Source organism: Papaver somniferum, chromosome 11, assembly GCF_003573695.1.
Source record: "Papaver somniferum cultivar HN1 chromosome 11, ASM357369v1, whole genome shotgun sequence".
Lineage (NCBI taxonomy): Eukaryota > Viridiplantae > Streptophyta > Magnoliopsida > Ranunculales > Papaveraceae > Papaver > Papaver somniferum.
This window is the reverse complement of record NC_039368.1, coordinates 46,572,611-46,590,198: the sequence shown is the minus strand read 5'-3', so window position 1 is coordinate 46,590,198 and position 17,588 is coordinate 46,572,611. Positions and strand designations below refer to the sequence as shown.

General features: G+C 38.2%; 1 protein-coding gene and 1 pseudogene across 1 annotated transcript; both read left to right on the top strand.

The window, feature by feature from the left end:
- The first annotated feature begins 4,189 nt into the window (after positions 1-4,189).
- On the top strand, positions 4,190-6,008 carry LOC113320295 (DNA damage-repair/toleration protein DRT100-like). The gene has a single exon (XM_026568221.1). It carries the CDS (start codon positions 4,277-4,279, stop codon positions 5,420-5,422), a length of 1,146 nt encoding a protein of 381 aa, XP_026424006.1. The 5' UTR covers positions 4,190-4,276; the 3' UTR covers positions 5,423-6,008.
- An 11,167-nt stretch (positions 6,009-17,175) lies between these two features.
- On the top strand, positions 17,176-17,275 carry LOC113325474 (annotated as a pseudogene).
- Positions 17,276-17,588: the final 313 nt, after the last annotated feature.

Here is a 17,588-nt window from a genome sequence, read left to right as displayed (position 1 = left end):
GGCAAATCGATCAATTCCTGTTCTGCAATAAAATCATTAAGAAACAACATGTTTCTTGCATCTCCCCCTGGTTTGTTCCTTTCAGCATATGATCTTACTGAATTAAAATCGCCTACCACACACCACGGCCTATTATTCCAACCTATAATTTCTTCCAAATCCTTCCAAAAGTCCTCGCGTAAATTATATTCACAAGGAGAATAAACATTTGAAAGAATAAAAGTAAAACCATAAGTTTTGCATTTAAGCAGTGAAGATATAAAATTATAACCTTTCCTGACATCAACTCGAAATATGAGTTATCCCAAATTGTAAGAAGTCCACCACTGTTGCCATTAACCCCTTGAGAAGGAAAGAAATCCCAGCCAAAATTTGAATCATACAGGAGTTGACTTACAAACCAGGAAGTTATATTGCCTATCTTTGTTTCTTGAATTGTGCAAATAGAACATCTATGAGCTGCTATCAGATCCTTAACTGCAATCTGCTTATTATATGCGTTCAAACCCCTAATGTTCCAATTAATCAGCTTAGTTCCCATCAGTCACTTGATTCTCCTTTGATGTAACCTCATTGATCTCCTCCTCCGCCTCGACTGAATTACTAGTGTCACAACTGTCCAGGACCTGCTTACCAGCTGCAATGGCCTTATATCTGTCCTTATATTTGAACAAAATTTCTTCAATGACTTCTTTAGCTGCATTTTCATCTTTTTTGGTAATGCCCCCTAGATTACTGCATTCAAAGACAAGTTTTGAAGTTGAGAAATTAACTTCATTACTGTCAATATTGGTTTTCTGGATGTCACCAATATCGATGACTATTTGATCCTCCATCACCAATATCTGCAATGGACTTATATCTGTCCCTATATTTGAACAAAATTTCTTCAATGACTTCTTTAGATGCATTTTCATCTTTTTTGGTAATGCCCCCTAGCTTACTGCATAATTCAAAGACAAGTTTTGAAGTTGAGAAATTAACTTCATTACTGTCAATATTGGTTTTCTGGATGTCACCAATATCGATGACTATTTGATCCTCCTTCACCGAGAATAAATTTCCAGAAGCTATCAATTCACGCGGAGCATCTTTCTGAGTAGCATCACCAGATGAATTCATTACATGTTCAGAAGAACCCTTCTCAGCCAACCCTGGTTTATGCATAACAGTTTGAAGGTCGTCTGGCTTGCCACATGAGGATGAAAACCTCCGTTCTGCATTAACCAAACAATCTGAATCCTTACTCGTTAGAATGGTAGGAACATCTCCTTCACATCCACCATCTAACTGAATAAGAGATCCAGTCTTGCACTGCTCCGGTTGATTAACAGAATGTAAGGGTACACCACCTCCACATGCATCCTGTAAACCAACTGATTCAGTTGCAAGTAAACTGTCAATTAAATCCAGTCTAGTTGTTGTGGGATCTCCAACTTCCACAGCATCCACAACTAGAGGCTGAAATATATCGACAGTAGGATCCAAAACTTTATTGAGAGCACTGGGTACGACACCTACACATCCAAATGACTCAGCAATATTGTTATGAACATCCTTATCAGTAGCTTGAATGTGATCTCCAACTTCTCTAACATTCCGACCATGAGAAGCAGAGTGAGATGAGCCAACTTCGTGACCACCTCCACCTGCTGACGAGGAATCATTTCGGGTATTAGTTCCAGGCAAAGTTTTAGGCTTGTACACCCAACCATTATTGTTGAGCACTTCCTGATTCTGATGATTTAACTCGTCCGATCTTGAACCAAAGACCCAGACTGATTTAGCTCCTGAAAATGCGGGAAGAGATAATTTTGAATTCGAAACTTTCTGTTTATTTTCAAACTCAGTAACCAGTCTTTTATACTCCTTTAATGTAGGCTTAAATGTAGGACTGAAATTATAATCCCATTTAACCGTAGCCACCCACATTTGGTTTCCATCTTCAACCACCATCACCGCGGAATCATCGAAAAATCACCTTTGACTGATATTCTAAAAAAAGAAGCCTTAATGAGTTGCAGAGAACTAGATGCAACTTCCACCAAGCCTCCCAAAGAATCACCAACGGATTTGAAAAGATTATAATTCCAATAACTATGAGGAATGCCTCTAATTTTAAGCCACTTTTTATACTTTGACATTGCATGTACTGGAATAATAACTCCTTTAGCTAAGTCGGACTTAACAGATTTCTTCTGCTTAATCTCCTCCTACTGTGAAGCAGTTTCCATCTGTAAAGAATAAAAATCCTTAGGTTCACCACGAATCTGTGATAAGTGAACAACATACCCATACACTAAAATACTCCTTGACTTCCATAGTTCAATCCAGTAATCATGAATCAACTCCACCTTTGCAGTTTGCTCATCGACAATCTCCATATCTATGAAAGACTCCCACTGCATCTGACTTCTAATCTCCTTTGCTATCCTCTGCCATCTTACAAGACCAGCAACACGTACCAACTCTATAAATTTGTTCTTTTCATCCATTTTCTTTGGCAAAGAAACAGAGAAATCAGACTCCGTAGGTAAAATCAAATTTGTCTTCCTATTCAAGTTATTGGATTTCAAAATCTTACGAATCTCCTTACAAAGTGTCTCCCAGTAGAAACAACTATCTCCACAAGGGATACACAGCGCATAAGACCTGTCTTCATCACCTCTTCTAGCCCTTAAACCCTCAAATATCTTCCTCCTTCATTCTCCTTATCTTCACATAGAAACGAAGCTTCTCCAGCTCTCCTTGGCCACTTCTTTCTGGTTTCACCAATCACCATTGCTTCTTCTAAAACATCACTTATCCAAAACGCCAGCTCTGCCGAAAAGTGAATCCATGATGTGAAGCCCTTCCTTTTCCTTTCTTCCAATCTGATCCCTTTAACATTTCCTAAAGTTTCCAGAGACAGATAGAAATTTTTTCTATCGAGATAGAGAATTTCCAAATTTCTCGGCGCTCCTCTCTCCATGAATGAATGATAATTAACATATATATGAATGAATTTCTCGGTGATCCCTTTAACCACAATTATCTTTCCAAATCTATAGCTGTCAAAATTTTTCCAACGTAATGTTTAGCTGATGTAATGTTTCTGTCAAGTAACTCCTGCACTTCAGACGGGTATTCAAACGTTGAGATAACCAGCGGCTTCCACAGACAATATATTAAGTGGTGTGGGAACTCCCTTAAGATACACAAGTAGTGAACACGTGCGTTGCACGTTGACGATGCTATTTTTCTACTTTCCAAATAATTTCGTGGTAATTCGGCACCATATTTTTTTATTTAAAAGTTAGTCGTTGTTTGTACTTAAAAATCAATCATTTGTTTTGTTTTTTTATTGTAGATTTTTTCAATTTTTTTCTAAGTTATGTCTAATTTTAAACTATGTCTAACTTTTAAGGAGAAAACGTATAAGATTTGGAGACATATAAAAAAAATTGAAAAAACAAAAATTTGATATCATTATTTGTGCTCATTGCTTAGCTAATTTAAAGGGCTTTCCAAATATATAAAATTTACAAAAATCCGATATGTAGTTTAAAAGATATGAGATTTTTAAATATATAAAAAGCACATTTATTTTTATGTCCCTGTAAACATTCTTTATACCACTTCTTTAAAATCCAACGGCTGATAAGTAAGAGGAAGTCTAATGATCTAACGGACAATAACAATAGTTCGGACGAAATTCTATTTGTGAAATCTAACGGTGAAATTTTAAAATTTGGAGATCCAACGGTTATATCTATTTAAGTTCTTCAATCCCTTGTTGCTATTAAAAGGGGAGATTTGAAACCCACAAAACCCCAAATCCATTAGTTCAAAGTTTGCTTGGGTTAGTCTAGGCAGTAGTAGAACAAATTAGTAATTCCCAAAAGTTACTATTTATCGCAATTGGATTTCTGACAAACATTACCGACGTATAGTAGTAGCGTAATAATATCTGAATCTGAATAATCTTCCTTTTAAGTTTTGCATCTAATCCTCTTTTTCGTTTATCGACTTTCTAATCTTTTTTAATCACAACCTTTTTGACAGAATGTTTTTTCTTTTGATAGATATTTTTCACTCACTAATGTAACTGACAGTCACTAGCAACTGCAATTTCCTGCCTTACACGAGGGTGGTTCCGTCACAAACTTGGTATATAAACTAACTCAATTTCTACCTTCTTCCTTTCAGACACCGATTTCCACCAAACATAGACATTAATACTCTTAGCTACTTCAAAAAACACAATTTCTAGAGCGAGAAACTAAGTGAATCAACAATGGCACCAGCTGGTAGTACCACTACTGCTACTGCTACTGCTACTGTAAGTTTAATCTTCTTCGTACTAAGTTTATCAGCCATTACTAATGTCAGATCATGCACAGTTGGAGACAGGAATGCTCTGTTAGCATTCAAATCTGCCCTAACTGAATCACAATTCGGTATATTCAAAACATGGAGAGGAACAGATTGCTGTAAGTCTTGGTATGGTGTTCATTGTAATCCATCCTCTAAAAGAGTCACAGAAATCAGTTTGAGAGGTGAGTCGCCTGAAAGTTCTGTTCCAACTCTAGAAAAAATGGGAAGATCTGGTTATATGACCGGTGTTATTACACCAGCAATCTGTAAACTAGATCGTCTTTCTACAATTATTATCGCTGATTGGAAAGGAATTTCTGGTAATATTCCCAAATGTATTACCACTCTTTCTTTTCTTCGTGTTCTTGATTTGGTTGGAAATCAATTCTCTGGTCCAATCCCGTATAATATTGGGAGACTTCACAGGCTTACTGTTTTAAATTTCGCTGATAATCAAATTAACGGTGTAATTCCTTCTTCAACCGTTCAAATGTCTTCTCTAATGCATCTTGATCTACGAAGCAACAAGATTACCGGCGAGATTCCAACTGAATTCGGCAACTTAAAAATGCTAAGCAGAGCATTGTTGAGTAAAAACTTGATTTCTGGTTCTATTCCAAGTTCTATTTCAAAAATTTACAGGTTAGCTGATTTGGATTTATCGGTGAACCAGTTATCAGGATCCATTCCTGAATCATTTGGAAGAATGCCGGTTCTTTCGACGTTGAATCTGGACATGAATAAGCTTTCCGGCGAGATACCAACCACTTTATTAAGTGGTTCAGGAATAAGTATATTGAATTTAAGCAGAAATGCATTGGAAGGTAAAATCCCAGATGTTTTTGGAGAAAGATCTTATTTCACAGCACTGGATTTATCTTATAATAATTTGAAAGGACCGATTCCAAAATCTGTAACTTCGGCTTCGTATATTGGGCATTTGGATCTGAGCCATAATCATCTCTGTGGTCCGATTCCAAATGGTGCACCATTTAATCATCTTGAAGCTTCTTCCTTCATGAACAATGATTGTCTTTGTGGTTCTCCCCTTAAGAGATGCACTTGATTAACTTTTAACTTTTTGATATCAGTTACAGTTATGAACCTACTTTTAATATCGTAGTTGAGTTTGTAACAGAGATTTACATAGGAAGAGATTGTAGTACTCACTAGTTTCTTTCTATAGTGCGTTAATCATGTGTCTAGTGGGGGTCGATATAATCATGGTCCACCGTATGCTTCTACTCCCGATAGTAACCGTCCTCAGAATGAAGAAAACTGGCAAGCGGCTCATACCAGAAACCATCATCCCGTGCATGAGTATCCCCACCTCCTGGTGCAACCCCAGTAGTTGGTGTCCCACCATTGTATCATCCTGGTAACGTGGCACAAACATATGTGGCAGGTGGACGCCATGTAAACCAAAGAGGAGGTGCATACAGTGGCTATGGGAGCCAGCACTCAAGTGCAGGTGCTAATTACCATCATCACAATAACAGAGGGGGCAGGTGGGGGAATCCTGCGGGAAATCAAAGAGGTGGAGGTTATGCAATGCTTTTCGCTTTTTTTTTTTTAATTTACTTGGGTGTTTGTCTTTTTTTTTTTTCTTTAATCTGTAGGATCTAAATATGCTTAATTATTACCGTTTATATTAACAAAATCCAAAATCAATTACGGAATATGGATACATCTGTAATCTGTTGTTGGTTACTTCACCGTCCGACCTGAATGAAATTAATGGAAATGTAATAATTAAACTACTAATTATACTGCAAAGAACTAAGTACTAATTAATTGCTCAAGTATTAGTAGAGAGTAAGAGAGAGCTTTCTTATTAGTCTTTTTTAGAAATGGGATAATCAAAATACAAAGGCATAAAGAGGTATATATAGTGTTCCCAATGAACTCATTCCTGACACCCACTAAATTCATGTGTCAATCATTAGTCTAACACTACCATGAATATAGACACATATTACTACTGGTGTCAAAAGGGAAACACCAATGGCATGCATTAATGCACGCAGTAAGTATCAAGATAGGAGTGAAAATGAATTTATTAACACCACATGCTTAAGTGACATGCATGTTAATTAGAATAGCCACTAACTTATTTAATACTCCCCTTGAATATCCACCATTTTCTATCATTGACTCGTTAAAACCTTGTCAGGGAAAAATTTAATGGGAAAAACCTGAACGAAGGAAAAAGAGTACGATGCCAAGAAGTGGTTATGAACAAGTTGCCTCGTTAAAACCTTGACAAGGAAAAATCCCGAAGACACAAAACCTTGACGAAGGAAAAAGAGTACAACGTGTCTAAAATCCAAGATTAACTCCCCCTGATCAAAGTTGCACAGAGTTCACTGCTTATACAGATGCCGCATTACGATTCCATAAACTAGCTTTCTGAAGACTGTTGTTGGTAAAGATTCGGTGAATAAATCTGCATAGTTTTCACACGACTGTATCTTCTGGATACATATCTCTTTATTCTTTTCTAGATGGTGTGAATAAAATAACTTTGGTGAAATATGCTTTATTCGATCACCCTTGATGTAACCTTCTTTCATCTGTGAGATACATGTTGCATTATCTTCATTGATGATGGTTGGTACTTTCGTAAGAGAAGTTAAATCACATGAACTTCGGAGATGGGTGATTAATGATCTTAGCCATACACATTCTCTGCTAGCTTCATGGAGGGCGATAATCTCGGAGTGGTTAGAGGAGGTAGCGGGAAGGCTCTGCTTACACGATTTCCAAGAAATTGCGGTACCGCCACTTGTAAACACATATCCAGTTTGAGAAATGGCTTTGTGTGGGTCGGAGAGATAACCTGCATCTGTATATTCGACTAATTGCGAAGAACGCGATACATCTTTTGAGTAAAATAATCCCATGTCTGCAGTACCCTGAAGATATCGAAAGATATGTTTTACACCTGCCCAATGTCTCTGCGTTGGAGCAGAGCTGAATCTTGCTAACAAATTAACTACAAAAGAAATGTCAGGTCTAGTATATTGTGCAAGATACAGTAGTGCACCAATTGCACTCAACTATGGTACTTCTCGACCAAGATATATTTCGTTTTCTTCCTTCGGACGAAAAGGGTCATTTTTAGTGTCAAGAGATCTTACTACCATAGGAGTGCTAAGTGGATAAGATTTATCCATATTGAAATGTTTTAAAAGTTTCTCAGTGTACATCTTCTGGTGAACAAGTATGCCACTCGGATAGTGCTCGATCTGCAAGCCGAGACAAAACTTTGTTTTTCCAAGATCCTTAATCTCAAATTCTCCCTTTAAGCATTCAATTGCCTTCAAGAGTTCCAAATAAGTTGATATCATCAACGTATACAACTATAATCGAAAATCCTATTGTAGTCTTCTTTATAAAGACAAATGGAAAAATAGGATTATTTACATATCCCTTAGTTATCAAATATTCATTTAGACGATTATACCACATTCGTCCAGATATTAATCCATATAAAGCTGTGATAAGTTTAAGTGAATATGTATTGCGTGGTTTGTTTTCAGACAATGTAAATCCTTCTGGGATTTTCATATGTATATCTGTATCCAATTTTCCATACATATATGCAGTAACCACATCCATTAAATGCATATCAAGTCCTTCAGATATTTCCATACTAATCAAGTATCGGAACGTAATAGCATCCATAACAGGGAAATATGTTTCTTCGTAATCAATCCCAGGTCTCTGCGAGAAACCTTGTGCTAAAAGTCTCGCTTTATAGCGAACCACTTAATTTCTCTCATTACATTTTCTTACGAACATCCATTTGCAACCAACATGGTTCACATTTTTAGCTGTTAGGACTGCAGGTCCTAAAACATTACGGTTAGAGAGAGACTTATTCTGCTTTAATGGCGCCCTTCCATTTTGGCCAATCATGTTTTTCAATACATTCTTCTATGGATTGTGGCTCACAATCATCTTTATCCATAGAAATGTCAGTAGCTACTGTAAACGAAAACTTATTATCGACAAGAATCTTGTTACGATCCCACATTTCTTCTTGCATGCAAAATTTATGGAAATTTCTTCATTTCCTGGTACAAGTTCCCTTTCAGGGGCATTTTCCTCGACTGGAGGTAGTAAGTTTGGAAATTAGGATCGTTCATATATAGTCTCCTTTTGAGCACTATCTTTTGTCGATTCTGGTTGGCTTTTCCTTTTCTAGGAGCAGAATCTTTTGAACCAATGGGGCGTCCACGCTTCAGGCGTACCTTAGACGACTCATTTTCTGGAACAATCACGACCTGTCCAACTGGGACATTAGTACGTGCCGAGACATTTTTAGATGGTAGGATGATTTAGTTACTCTTGTCGTATCAACAAATGCATCTGGCATTTGATCAACAATGTTCTGAAGATGGATAATCTTCTGCACTTCAATTTCTGATTGATTAGTGCGGGGTCAAGACGAGACAGAGTAGGTACATACCAAGAAAGTTTACTCTGTTCTTCTGGCGGCTTAAATTCTCCCCCTAATGGTGGGAAAATTGTATCATCAAAATGACAATCAACAAAATGGGATGTGAATATATCACCGGTTCAAGGATCAAGATATCTAATAATAGATGGTGAGTCAAAACCAACATATATACCTTTTCTACGTTGTGGGCCAAATTTAGTGCGTTGTGGAGGTGCAACAAGCACATATACACAACAACCAAAAACACGCAGATGAGAAACATCTGGTTGATGGCCCAAAACAAGTTGTAAGGGAGAGTATTGATGATTTGCAGTGGGCCGAAGTCGAACTAAGGCCACAACATGTAGAATAGCATGCACCCATGCAGAAACGGGCAATTTCGTTCTCACTAACATGGGTCGAGCTATTAACTGCAAATGGTTAATAAATGATTCAGCTAAACCATTTTGTGTATGAACATGAGCTACAAGATGTTCAACATCAATACCAGCAGACAAGCAATATGCATCAAATGTTTATGATGTAAATTCACCAGCTCCATCTAGCCGAATAGACTTTATAGGAAAATCTGGAAAATGTGCACGTAGCCTAATTACTTGGGCGAGAAGCCGAGCAAATGCAACATTTCTTGTGGATAAGAGACAAACATGTGACCATCTAGCAGATGCGTCAATTAAGAGCATAAAATACTGAAAAGGTCCACACCGAGGGCGGATAGGTTATGTAGTTTTTTAAGTGGTAAATAAAGTTCGTTCAACTCGGACTTGTTGAGATTGATTTCAGACTTAAAAATAGAAAATATATACAAGAGTGTCACAATATCGAGAGGTACTGAGACTTGGGATTTCACCAATTTTCATACTCATGTGGTTCAAAAATCAATTCTACACAATTATAGCTCATATGATAAAGATTATTGACTCTTATTCTTTGCCAAAGTAGATTCCGAAAGTAATGGTTGTAAATATAAAGCATGGGACATCAAATCACTTAAGCTAAGCATGACCCATCAATTGAAATCACAATCATTCAATAAAAATCATAAATCGATTAAAAATCAATGCAATAAGTCATAAAAGAATTAATAGAATTACCACATGCGTGAAGAATGGCTTCCTCCATCATCCCAGTGTTGGAGTTTAGATCCTCATATCAAAAACAGGTTCAAAATAATAAATCATGGCTCAAAAGGTGTTTTTATTGAAGAAATTATATAACTCAGCGAATCTGCAACGTTGTAACAGCGCTACAGAATTCACTGTTACAAGAAGTGTTTCTAACTGAAGATATGCGTGGCTATTGGACTGTTACATAACTATTGATTATAAGACCCTGGTTGCGACTGTTCTGTGCAGCTTAATGTTCTTCAGATTAGGGTTCTTAAGAATAATCTGAAGAACGACACTTCTATAGTGTGGTCTGCAACTCTTCTCCTTCTTCTTCACCTGCTGCTGCTACTTCTCCTCTGCAGCGTTTCATTCTTCACGACAACCACCCCAAACTCCCTATTACCCCTTTGATACTCTTCTCTCGTATTTACATACACAAAGGGTTATTAAATCCCGAGAAATCTTCTCTTTTTCTTTCACCACAAGACACGGTCTTTTCTTCCTTTGCTGCTTCACCTTACACGTTTCTGGATTGTTTTAAACCTCCCAAATTGTCTCTGTGACGTAATAAAATCTTATGGGACAAATATCTTCCCTTTTAATCCCACGTAAATTCCATGTAGAATCAAACAGGATCGAGTTTACTCCCCTGTTTCCGTAGATATTTTTCTTCCATATTGGTTTTGATAACTTCCAAAACTACGGAGATTTGATATCTTTTTTTTTTCTTTTGTGTCTTCCAACAATCAGATGAATTTCTCAATATATAACTCAGTCGTACGAGAATATATCTCCCACGTACGTTCCATAAACCAAACCCGAGAAACTGACATCCCTGTTTCACGAGAAACAGATCAAGCCTTCAACCGCCTTCCCTGTTTCATCCAACTAGGACCATATGTACCCAAATCCACAAAGAAATCCGAGATACCATTGCCAGAACCCAATACAGTGAAGTACGCTGTTACTGGAATTTCAAACCATATTTCCCGCCTATTTGCTAACTTTGAACCGTGAAGAAGAGATGCCCCCTAACCTCTGATGAGGTGTCTTTATCAGCTGGGTGCCCTGGGGTGCAAATAACAAGTGTGTGCCCCTTAGTAAGTGAGTGCCCCTTATCCAAATGAGGGGTATCTTTAGTGATTTTCTCCCACGAGCGCAAATACCACTTTTCGATCCAATTTCTTCGCAAATGCTTATTCCTTCAAAAACACCTACAAAGACATAAAAAACCATAATAAATACAAAATTGAGCATTAAAAATACATAGAATTGAGATCATGTCAGACATGAAAATGTGTCTATCAAATACCCCCAAACTTATTATTTGCTCATCATGGAGTAAATCAAAAATAAAATCCTAACTCATTGTCGCAGGCATCGTCGATTGCATTTAGCGTATGCAATAAGCCTTAAACCCCTAGGTGTCTCTAGTGGCGGAGTGTTGTCTTCGAAGGGATTACCAGAGGTATACCCACAAAACATTTATACTCCAGACCCTAGCTATCTACACAGAACCTTGGAAGGCACTAAAGAATCTCCTTGGTTGGCATACTTATTGACTACAGGAGGAAGTACCCTGATGCGAAATTCCAATTGCTGTACACGAGTTCGCACTCAAGCATACTAAAATTCATATAAAGTGACAGAGCTCTACTCATATAGTCACATCCAAACTCAGAATCAAACAAATCACATGGATAGATTAAGAAGATGGTTTTGATGTTGGCTAAGGTGAACGGTGTTTCTCATATCTGTCTGAAGGCCACTGCCATAATGAACCTATCCTAATGGACTGAGATACCGGTCTGACTAATATCAACACATTGGCATATACAAGAGTACCAGTGGTCGATAATCCTAAATCTAGGTCAACACAACTGGCATATACAAGGGTTCGAGTGGTCGACTTGATTGAATTTATTCCAGTTGGTCTGATGGTCTGGTCTCAATCTCTTCTTTTTTTTTTTTTTTTTTTTTGGCTATCTCAATCACTCTATTTCACCCTAGCAATGGTAACAACTTGAATCGTGAGCCCCACCTAATCACTTAGAGAAACATATTTTAAAAAAAAAAAATAAAAATAGAAGTGAAAAGGACTCAATGAGATATGGCGAAACTACCATGTTATTTCTAACACCTGAGCTCTGTGCTTTTATGAATAGACTCTTTAGATGTTTCCATCTAATCAGATTGGTCCCTCAACTCCTACAACCAAAATGCTTCCATCCACTTAGATTGGGTAGTGCCATCCTTAATAAGGATAAATTTCTAGGCTCTGGAGTTTATTTATTGCAACGAAAAGGTAACAAAAAGTTTCTACCCCACCCCAAACTTAAATCTAACATTGTCCTCAATGTTTCTAATTAAAGAACAGTACCAAAAATATAAGTAACATGAGGAAATAATAAAGAGAGAAGTCGGAAAGATAGTACCTGGGTCAAGTGTAACCAAAAACCTACAAAAATAATATACAACATACAAAATCGCCTCGATGGTCAATCAAGGTAAACATGGTCCTCCATAGGGACCTCCTCAACATCACCTGTAGGAAAAGACTATATAAAGGGCTTCAATCGCTGACCGTTAACCTTCGAAGAACTACTACCATCTGGTGACTCAATCTCAACAGCGCCATGAGAAAAAACAATACGAACCACAAAAGGACCGGTCCATCGAGAGCGCAACTTCCCGGGGAATAGATGCAACCGAGTGTCATAGAAGAACTTTTTGACCTGGAGAAAATGACTTTCGTAAAATATTCCTATCATGCACAAGTTTCATTTTGTTCTTATACTCCTTAGCACTATCGTATGCATCTCTACGAATCTCGTCCAACTCATTGAGCTGGAGCTTTCTTTGAGCTCCTGCCTTGTCAAGTGAAAAGTTTAAGTTCTTAATAGCCCAATAGGCTCGATGCTCTAACTCAACAGGCAGGTGACATGCCTTGCCAAACACTAAACGATAAGGTGACATTCCAATGGGTGTCTTAAACGCAGTACGGTAAGCCCATAAGGCATCAGTAAGCCTCGACGACCAGTCTTTCCTATTTGGATTAACTGTTTTCTCTAGAATACGTTTAATTTCCCTATTGGAAACCTCTACCTGACCACTAGTCTGAGGGTGATATGGGGTTGCTACTTTATGGGTAATACCGTATTGTTTCATTAAAAGAGCAAACGGTCTATTACAAAAGTGTGAACCTCCATCACTAATTATAGCTCGCGGCGTACCAAAACGTGTAAGTATATTCTCTTTCAAAAACTGGACTACGACCCTGTGGTCATTGTTTTACACGGAACCGCCTCAACCCACTTAGACACATAGTCTACAGCGACAAGTATGTAAAGATAACCAAACGAAATAGGAAATGGACCCATAAAATCAATGCCCCACACATCAAAGACCTCAATCACTAAAATAGGGTTCAAAGGCATCATATTTCTACGGGAAATGGTTCCTAACTTCTGGCAACGCTCACAAGAAACACAATGACTATGGGAATCTTTAAACAACGAAGGCCAGTAAAATCCACACTGCAAAATCTTAGCAGCAGTCTTCTTAGCACTAAAATGACCCCCACATGCATGTTCATGACAAAAGGAGATAATACTAGACTGGTCACTCTCAGATACACATCTCCTAATAATCTGGTCCGGACAATACTTAAACAGATAAGGATCGTCCCAAAAGAAATGCTTAACCTCGGCTAAAAACCTAGAACGATCTTGCTTACCCCAATGTTGAGGCATTCGACCAGTAACAAGATAATTCACTATATTTGCATACCAAGGTGATTGGGAAACAGAGAACAATTGTTCATCAGGAAAACTATCCCTTATAGGAAGGGAATTATTAGGGGAACTAACAACTAGCCTAGACAAGTGGTCTGCTACACATTCTCTGCACCCTTTTTGTCTCTAATGTCTGGACAAAATTCTTGTAACAAAAGGATCCATCTAATCAATCTAGGTTTGGTATCCTTCTTAGACATTTCAAAGCAGCATGATCAGTATAGATTACGATCTTAGAACCTAATAAATAGGATCTAAACTTATCCAAGGCAAACACGATGGCTAGAATTCCTTCTCGGTAGTTGTATAGTTCATTTGGGCATCATTCAGAGTTTTGCTAGCATAGTAAATCACATGGAGTAATTTTTTTCTCGCTGACCTAGCAACGCCTATAGCATAATCTGAAGCATCACACATAATTCAAAGGGTAGGTTCCAGTTAGGTGCCTGGACTAGAGGGCAGTAGTGAGTAAAGTTTTAAGCTTATCAAAAGCCTTTAAGCAAGCATCATCAAAGACAAACTTAACATCTTTTGCAAGCAAATTGCAAAGAGGTCTAGAAATCAAGCTAAAATCCTTAATGAATCGACGGTAAAAACCTGCATGCCCTAAGAATGACCTAATATCTTTTACGGTTTTTGGGACCTGTAGAGTCTTAATAAGGTCAATTTTGGCTTTGTCTACCTCTATACCCTTTGAAGAAACGATGTGCCCTAAGACAATTCCTGATTCAACCATGAAATGGCATTTTTCCCAATTAAGCACTAAATTCTTTTCCTTACACCTAGTCAACACTAATGTCAAATGATGCAAGCACTCATCAAAAGATGAACCAAACACTGAAAAATCATCCATAAAGACCTCTAAAAACCGTTCTACCATATCAGAAAATATGCTCATCATACAACGCTGAAAAGTCGCAGGGGCATTACATAACCCGAAAGGCATGCGTCTATACGCAAAGGTACCAAAGGGACAGGTAAAAGTGGTTTTCTCTTGGTCTTCTGGGGCAATAACGATCTGATTATAACCGGAGTAGCCATCTAAGAAGCAATAGTGACTATGTCCAGCTAATCGCTCTAGCATTGGTCGATAAAAGGAAGGGGAAAGTGTCCTTCCTTGTGACCTTGTTCAATTTCCTATAGTCAATACACACACGCCATCCCGTGGTCACTCGGGTTGGGATTAATTCATTATTATCATTCTGGACTACAGTGATACCTGATTTCTTGGGGACAACCTGAACAGGGCTGACCCACTTACTGTCTGAAATTGGGTAAATAATACCCGCATCTAACAACTTAAGCACCTCTTTTCGAACTACCTCTTTCATGTTAGGGTTCAGTCGACGTTGCATCTCCCTAGAAGGTTTGGAGTCTTCCTCTAAATGAATCTGATGCATACACACAGTAGGACTTATACCCTTAATGTCTGCTATAGTCCACCCTAAAGCTTCCTTATTGTCTTGAAGTACTTTTACTAGCCTACTTTCCTGATCACTATCCAAATCGGAAGCTACAATCACAGGTAAAGTCTCAGATGGGCCTAAAAACACATACTTTAGAGTATCGGGTAGTGGTTTAAGGTCCAACTTTGGGGGCTTCTAAAGAAGGAATTAGGGTAGTCTCAGAAACTGGTAACGGTTCGAACCTAGCTTTCCATCTATCAGTGTCTAACACAGGGGTAGAATCTAATAGAGCATTCACTTGTTCAATAGTGCTATCGTCATCAAAATCTAAACCAAAATGGGATAGACAACTTTCTAATGGGTCTTCAAATAAAATGTTTGGTAATGACTTCTGAACTAAGGCTTCTATCATGTTCACCTCTTCAACACATGTGTCATCTAGCTCATAAGGTAGCTTACTGACATTAAAAATGTTCATCTCTATAGTCATATTACCAAAAGATAAATTCATCACACCATTTCGACAGTTAATGATCGCATTCGACGTAGCTAAAAACGGGCGACCTAAAATCACAGGTATCTGGTTCTCTGGGTCAGGGACAGGTTGAGTATCTAGGACCACGAAATCCACTGGATAGATAAACTTGTCGACCTCAATAAGGACATCCTCAATAACACCTCGAGGAATTTTAACAGACCTATCAGCTAACTGCAGTGTTATCTGAGTAGGTTTCATTTCACCAAGTCCTAGCTGTAAGTACACATGGTACGGAAGTAGGTTCACACTGGCTCCTAAGTCAAGTAAAGCTTTTTCTACCCGGCGTTTACCTATTGTACAAGCAATGGTAGGGGAACCTGGGTCTTTGTACTTTGGAGTTGTAGTGTTTTGAATAACTTACGTGACTAGCTAAAAAGGCTTTCTTATGGACGCTAAGTTTTCGCTTTCGCGTACACATATCCTTAAGGAACTTGGCATAAGCAGGAATTTGCCTAATTGCATCTAATAAAGGAAGGTTTATGGTAACTTGCTTAAAAACCTCCAATATGTCATTAAAGTTCGATTCCTTCTTTGTTGGTACTAATAGCTGAGGAAATGGGGCTCTAGGCACAGAATCAGACCTCTCAGGAACTGAGTTGGCATCATCAGAAATTTTATCAGTTTCCTTAGCTAGTGGTCCTGAGGGGTGAACTACAGTATGTTCACTATCGGGCATGGTTACCTGATTGTCTACTATTCTACCACTCCTAAGGGTTCTAATAGCATTCAATTGATTCGATGGTTTTGTACCTACTTCATGAACTCCTCTAGGATTGGGATTAGTCTGACTAGGGAACCTACCATTATCTCTCTCACTTAAGGTCTTAGCTATTTGGCCGACTTGAAGTTCTAACTTAGCAAGGCTCTGAGCATTAGTTTGAAAATTCTGCTTGGTTTCCTGTTGAAAACTAACATGGCTCTGTGCTAACATTTCCTGAGTTTTTGCTAACATCTTAATAGATTCCTCTAAGCTAGTCGTTTTATTTTCTGGGCCTGATGTATTCCTAGTGTAGCCAAAACCTGGGGGAGCATTAGAATTATTAGACTGACCCTGACTCTGGCCCTTAGACCATGAAAAGTTCGGATGGTTCCTCCAACCAGGATTATAGGTTTCTGAATATGGGTCAAACTTCTGACGATTATCAAACCTAGTGTTATTATATAGAGCATTGGCTTTCTTCATTATTCTGGCCTTCCCAAAAGGCTCCAATCTACCACTAGTGTTACCCACTTCTAAAGCTTCTAACCTTTTCGCTATAGCAGCAATTTTGGCATCTGATTCATAGCCTCCTTCTACCCTATTAACGTTTCCTCTGCGAGAAGAATTGTTTTCTGGGGTCCCCTACTACTTTCCCATTGTTGGGTCTTTTCGGCGACTTCATGCAAATATGTCATCGCGTCATCAACTGTTTGGTTCTCAAATCCACCAGTACACATAGATTCTACTGTGGTTGTGGTGGGATAATCTAAACCCTCATAAAGGATCTGAACTAACCTAACCTTCTCTAAACCATGATGAGGACATTGGGCTAATAAATCATTGAACCTTTCCAAATACCTATACAAAGTTTCTCCCTCCTGTTGAGAAAACGTGCAGATTTGCGTCCTAATAGACGATGTTTTGTGCCTAGGGAAAAACTTGTTCAAAAAGGCAGATGTAAGTTGTTCATACGTTTCGATTGACCCGGAAGCCAAACTATATAGCCACGATTTAGCTTTATCTTTCAGGGAAAAGGGGAATAACCTAAGTTTCAAAGCATCATCATCTAGGTTTCTAATCCTGAGGGTACTACAAATTTCCTCAAAGTCCCTAACATGGAAATAGGGGTTTTCATTTTCTTTCCCTAAAAAGATTGGGAGCAGCTGTAAGGTCCCAGGTTTAAGTTCATAAGTTGCTTCCGTCTCAGCTAACCTGATACA